Here is a 6,885-nt window from a genome sequence, read left to right on the forward strand (position 1 = left end):
ATCCCACTGGTTGAATCAACGGAATGACGTTGAATAACGTGGAATGGAGGTTGGATGGAAGTCTGTGCTTATTGGGGTGACTCAGAAAAAAAGTACTGTACACCGTGACCCCCATTTGCGCCGGATTATCTGCGCGGTGCATGTCTTCTCATGTTCAATTAGTGCTGGACATGTACAGTAGCCTACTAGGTGAAGCCCCGGCAGGCTAACCGGCGTAATCAGCAGTCATTATTCGTTTTTGCTGGAAGTTGTGTAAGAAGTTTGAAAGGATATTTAAAAAAAAAAAAAAAAAAACTCATGAATAGCAGGCATTGTACCACACTGGCGGTGAAATAGGTCTTCACTTCTTTGCGGGGCTAAACTGCTTCCGTTCAGCATCAGACTACTAAATACAACGATATAGCATGTATTTTTCTACTACAAAATCTATGTAGTTTTAATCCTACTAAAATGGTGAAACTTCAAATAGACGGTGATCAATTCCTGATGGGCTATATAGACTGACAGGGATGACAGCATGTTGAAACTCGGTTATTCCTTTTCCTCACTTGCAATACCAAACGGTGATGTCGTCACACTGTCACTGGTTGATGTTGTGCATACAGAGAGCGCGACGTGCGAGCACAGTCTGTTCCAAAATAAATACGATATTGTGTTTTGCGTGTTGTATTCAAATGAGGTCTCTGACTGGACATATGAGGGCCAATCAGAAGCCGTCGGATCATTACACCTTCTTTTTAGAAGTCATTCATAATGCAGATGCGTCAAACGTTTTACAATGACCAGGGTATAAATAAGGCTGCGCGCAACGAGTAGTCATTTTTCCAAAATCAAAGGAAAGAAACTAAGGAACAGGAACGAATCGGTTTTTTTTCTAACTCTCCTTACCTTTGATAAACTACTATTCTTCCTTATTCCAGTCTCTCCTTATACCATGAGTGGATTATTTCACAGAAATATATTGGTGGCAGCAGCGGTATGCTGCTCTGTGCTGGTCCGGTCTGTCCTGGGGTCCCCAGTGTTAGCGCAAGAGCCGATCCGATGCGCCCCGTGCTCACCGGAGAAGCTGAGCGAGTGTCCAGCGGTGGCGCCCGGCTGTGCGGAGGTTCTGCGGGAGCCTGGTTGTGGATGCTGCCTCGCTTGCGCCCTGAAGACGGGGGATCTGTGCGGAATCTACACGGCGCCATGCGGGTCCGGACTGAGGTGCACCCCGAGACCCGGCGACCTCCGGCCGCTGCACTCCCTCACTCGCGGCCAGGCTGTGTGCACTGAGATCCCCGAGCCCGAGAGCAGCTCTGTGTCCCAAAACCCCGGTATGTAACCCCTAATTGCTAAATGTTTTGGCCATAGCTAGATTATAAATAGCATATATGCAATATATATATAATGTCTATAGTTGACATACGCTAATAATAACATATATTTTTAAAAGCATATTAGCCTAATAATATGGATAATTCTATCATTTGCAAATGTACTTGTGCATAAGTGCAATCAAGATTGTGATTTCTACTGGCTTTTCCCCTTCATGACACTCATTCCCTTTTTCCTCCAGAACAAGGAGCGGCGGACAATGCCGAGACAGAGAACACTGCCATGGTATCAGACTCCGGCTCCAGCCTCTATCTCCACGGCCACAGCAAGCCCTTCGATCCCCGGGCCGCCGCGGACGCGCTGGAGAGCATGAAAGCCAAAGTTAACGCAATCCGAAAGAAATTGGTGGAGCAGGTGAGCGCTCACGGAAAATGTACTAACCGTTTTGCAATTATAATTGAATGTTCTTAAAACTTTTGGAGAGTCAATTGACGGTTGGGTTGTGGGTAGTTAGCATCATACTGCAAGGGGGCGCTCGAGTGACTTTGAAGTGTGTGTGTGTGTGCACGTGCGTGTGGGTGGGTGCGGGTGTGTGTGTGCATTAGCCTACCTTATGACCTATCATGGAACAATTTTACAAAATACCAGTGTTTTTCCACAACAGGCCTTGACTGTGTGGGTTGATTGGATAGAACCACAACCTTTGATGACTAGTGAGAAGGCAGTGATCTACTCTATCTAGCAGCACTACTTTGACAGCATGCCCTTAGACAGGTAGGGCCAGGTCTCCCATGTAGCCCCTTCAGAGACAGATTTAGAAGCAAGTGAAGATGAATAAAACACTTAAAATATGTCTACACAGTACACAGAAATACACTTAAAACTCATTATCTCTCTCTTCCCCTCTCCTCCCAGGGTCCCTGTCATGTGGAGTTACAGAGAGCTCTGGAGAAGATCGCTAAGTCACAACAGAAGCTAGGAGACAAACTCATCAGGTTCTATCTGCCAAACTGTGACAAACACGGACTCTACAAAGCCAAACAGGTAGACACACTGTGTGTGTGTGTGTGTGTGTGTGTGTGTGTGTGTGTGTGAGCGAGCATGTGCACTTGGGTTATGTGCCCGATTCATGACTCCTGTCAGTGTGAACGAATCTCACCTGGTTGTGTGTGTCCAACCAAGATTGTGCCAACCACAGCTCCAGAAATAATAATGTGTGTTCAGACAGAGATTTGTACAGCACTGCTTACACCTTGGAGCACATTCAGCTAGTTTCACTCTAGTGTCATCCCCTTGGCGCGGCATGACTATACACGCATGTGTGCCTTTCCGTGTGTGTGCCTGTACACACGTTTGTCTTGGAATGGGTGTATGTTCGCCCCATGAGGTGCGGCTGCACACAGATGAAGGTCATAGCATATCTGAACAGGTGTGTTAGGTGGAGGTGTGTTACGGTGTGTAAAAAAAAAAACAGGCATTCTAATTTCTCTTTATCTCTCTTTCTCCTTCTCTCTCGCAGTGTGAGTCATCTCTTGATGGACAGAAAGGCAGGTGTTGGTGTGTGTCCTTCTGGAATGGAAAGAAGATTCTGGGATCCACTGATCTGGAGGGAGATGCTGAGTGCGCTTATGAGATCAACCACTGATGCAGAACACGCACGCATGCACGTGTACACACACACACACACACACACACACACACTAAACCACTGATTTTTATTTCGATACCTGTTATTTATTAATTGTAAATGGTGGTGTTTGATATTCAGGTACACACTGTCATTATTAATATTTTCATGCATTTACTTAAACTCTACAGCCTTATTTATTTCACACTATGTATCTCTTCATTTTGTTATTTTTATGTTAAGAATATTTATATAATTTTGCCTTATTGTTATTAGTATTGTTATCATTATTATTATTAGATGTGTATTTTTATCAGTGTATGATGTGCACATATGTATCTATGCCCTGAGTTACTCCATATTGCCGAGTTGATCTCGCTCTGGTCTTTAGGAGTTTGTCTGCTGGTTTACTTTTTAAAACGAACCAAACAAGAACAAAAGCACTGTGTGACCAAATTGTCTTTTAGAAGGATTTCTAATTGTTATTATGTTACTTTTCATTGTTTTTCATGTTCATTGCCATGGTTTATTTGTTGTTGTTTTTTCTGATATGATTCATAGATGATGACACTCAACTACATAAGTGAATGCAGAAAACGACTAATTTGGGCATACTTACCTTCTAAGAAACTCAATATCCTATGGTCCTGTGGGGTTTGCAGAATTGCATGATGGGTAATGCTCCTGTATTGCCCCTGTTCTGACGGGTATCTACCTTGACCTACCTCCTGGTGCTTGTTTGTCTCTGCTGACTGTCTGTCTTCATTATTTTGATACATCCTCCTGTCAAAGAGGACTTTTATTTGACTTAACTGACTGGCATCACTGTTCTTTATCTGACCATGAACGCATTATGACCACAAAGAACAAATTGTTGTCGTTTGACTGTGTGGTTTGACCGTGTTTGATTTGTGATGTGCGTGCTCTGTCTACATGCTGCTGTTGGAGAGAGAGAGAGAAGGAAAGAGAGAGAGGAAGAAAGAGAGCAAGAAGGAAAAGAGAGAGAGAGAGAAAGTGTGTGAGAGAGAGAGAGAAAGATGTTCTTTTTAATCCAAAGTGACCGACTGCTCACTCATGTGTATGGACACTTTTGTAATTGAGTTGTATTGTAAAAAAAAAATAATAATAATAAAAAAAAATATTGAATAAAAACATTTAACCTCAAATATGTTAACTTGTTCATCTTGGACATAAGCCTTTGGGCTGTATTGCATTTTTTTTAATCAATAATTTCTTATGTACATTTGAAGTCGGAAGTCGACATACACTTAGGTTGGAGTCATTAATTAAAACTCATTTTTCAACCACTCCACAAATATCTTGTTTACAAACTATAGTTTTGGCAAGTCGGTTAGGACATCTACTTTGTGCATGACAAAAGTAATTTTTCCAACAATTGTTTACAGACAGATTATTTCACTTATAATTAATTCACTGTATCACAATTCCAGTGGGTCAGAAGTATACTAAGTTGACTGTGCCTTTAAACAGCTTGGAAAATTCCAGAAAATTATGTTATGGCTTTAGAAGCTTTAGAAGTCTGGTTCATCCTTGGGAGCAATTTCCAAACTTCTGAAGTTTCATCTGTACAAACAATAATAAGCAAGTATAAACACCATGGGACCACGCAACCGTCATACCGCTCAGGAAGGAGATGCGTTCGGGCTCCTAGAGATGAACGTACTTTGGTTTGAAAAGTGCAAATCAATCCCAGAACAACAGCAAAGGACCTTGTGAAGATACTGGAGGAAAGTGGTACAAAAGTATCTATATCCACAGTAAAACGAGTCCTATATCGACATAACCTGAAAGGCTGCTCAGCAAGGAAGAAGCCACTGCTCCAAAACCGCCATAAAAAAAAAAGCCAGACTACGGTTTGCAACTGCACATGGGGACAAAGATCATACTTTTTAGAGAAATGTCCTCTGGTCTGATGAAACAAAAATGGAACTGTTTGGCCATAATAACCATCGTTATGTTTGCAGGAAAAAGGGGGAGGTTGCAAGCCAAAGAACACCATCCCAACTGTGAAAATTGGGGGTGGCAGCATCATGTTGTGGGGGTGCTTTGCTGCAGGAGGGACTGATGCACTTCACAAAATAGATGGTATCATGAGGTAGGAAAATGATGTGGATATATTGAAGCAACATCTCAAGACATCAGTCAGGAGTTAAAGCTTGGTCGCAAATCGGTCTTCCAAGTGGACAATGACCCCAAGTATTCTTCCAAAGTTGTGGCAAAATGGCTGAAGGACAACAAAGTCAAGGTATTGGAGTGGCCATCACAAAGCCCTGACCTCAATTCCATAGAAAATTCATGGGCAGAACTGAAAAAGCGTTTGCGAGAAAGGAGGCCTACAAACTTGACTCAGTTACACCATCTTTGTCAAGAGGAATGGGCAAAAATTCACCCAACTTACTGTGGGAAGCTTGTGGAAGGCTACCCGAAACATTTGACCCGACATAAACAATTTAAAGGCAATGCTACCAAATACTAATTGAGTGTATGTAAACTTCTGATCCACTGGGAATTTGATGAAAGAAATAAAAGCTGAAATAAATCATTCTCTCTACTATTATTCTGACATTTCACATTCTTAAAATAAAGTGGTGATCCTAACTGACCTAAGACAGGGAATTTTTACTTGGATTAAATGTCAGGAATTGTGAAAAACTGAGTTTAAATGTAGTTGGCTAAGGTGTATGTAAACTTCCGACTTCAACTGTATGTAATCCGACTGGAGCATCCTACTATTTTTAATGATCAAATAATTATTGCAGAAAAGATAAATCTTGATGCCCTTGGCAGTGTGTGTGACTGTGTAGTCATGTGGTGAATGTTTCAGTCATATAGGAGTATGTGCATAAACAGCCCTAGCATAAAGCTACAAACTTCGACTGCATCTGAAATGGCACCCTATTCCCTATATAAAGCAGTACTATTGATCAAAGCCCTATGGGGATTAGGGTGCCATTTCAGACACAGCCATTATCTGTAACACAGAAGAATGTGTTGCTAATAAAACTGTTTCCTCAATATATTGTGAAACTCCAACCAAACAACCAACCCAACCATATAAACACACATATACCTTGCTCAAACTTCATGTTGTTCTGTCTTGTTGCGCTGTAGCAGTGCCCGAGGCTCCAGGTTGTGTGTCTACAGTGTGCTGTGTTCTCTCTCTCTCTCTCTCTCTCTCTCTCTCTCTATGATGAGAAAAACAGTACCTCTGAACCTTTTCATCAACTATCAAAATAGATTCCTCTGGTAATCTTTTTGGTTGCCAACTGCCTCCCTGTCTGCTAGAACATTTGATGTAAACACTTTATTGAATGTAGGCCTACTTACTATAACTCTTAAGTAGGACAGTATTGAGTACTGAATGTAGGCCTACTTACTATAACTCTGAACTAGACAGTATTGAGTACTGAATGTAGGACTACTTACTATAACTCTGAAGTAGGACAGTATTGAGTACTGAATGTAGACCTACTTACTATAACTCTGAAGTAGGACAGTATTGAGTACTGAAAGTAGGACTACTTACTATACCTCTGAACTAGACAGTATTGAGTACTGAATGTAGGCCTACTTACTATAACTCTGACCTAGACCGTATTGAATACTGAATGTACGCATACTTACACTGAACTAGGACAGTATTGAGTACTGAATGTAGGCCTACTTACTATAACTCTGAAGTAGGACAGTATTGAGTACTGAATGTAGGCCTACTTACTATAACTCTGAACTAGACAGTATTGAGTACTGATTGTAGGCCTACTTACTATAACTCTGAACTAGACAGTATTGAGTACTGAATGTAGGCCTACTTACTATAACTCTGAACTAGACAGTATTGAGTACTGATTGTAGGCCTACTTACTATAACTCTGAGCTAGGACAGTATCGAGTACTGAATATAGGCCTAATTACTATAACTC

At 41.5% G+C, this 6,885-nt stretch overlaps 1 protein-coding gene across 1 annotated transcript; it reads left to right on the plus strand.

Annotated features, from left to right (window-relative positions):
• The first annotated feature begins 934 nt into the window (after nucleotides 1–934).
• Nucleotides 935–2,959, plus strand: igfbp1a (insulin-like growth factor binding protein 1a). Its single transcript, NM_001278935.1, has 4 exons — nucleotides 935–1,313; nucleotides 1,556–1,728; nucleotides 2,230–2,358; nucleotides 2,834–2,959. Exons 1-4 carry the CDS (start codon nucleotides 935–937, stop codon nucleotides 2,957–2,959), a joined length of 807 nt encoding a protein of 268 aa, NP_001265864.1.
• Nucleotides 2,960–6,885: the final 3,926 nt, after the last annotated feature.

This window comes from Oncorhynchus mykiss, chromosome 5 (assembly GCF_013265735.2).
Source record: "Oncorhynchus mykiss isolate Arlee chromosome 5, USDA_OmykA_1.1, whole genome shotgun sequence".
Classification (NCBI taxonomy): Eukaryota; Metazoa; Chordata; class Actinopteri; order Salmoniformes; family Salmonidae; genus Oncorhynchus; species Oncorhynchus mykiss.

Coding starts and splice junctions, on each gene's coding strand:
- igfbp1a (NM_001278935.1), top strand. CDS start 935: ATGAGTGGATTATTTCACAGAAATATATTGGTGGCAGCAGCGGTATGC. Junction 1,729..2,229: donor GAAAGAAATTGGTGGAGCAG/GTGAGCGCTCAC, acceptor CTCTCCTCCCAG/GGTCCCTGTCATGTGGAGTT. Junction 2,359..2,833: donor GACTCTACAAAGCCAAACAG/GTAGACACACTG, acceptor TCTCTCTCGCAG/TGTGAGTCATCTCTTGATGG.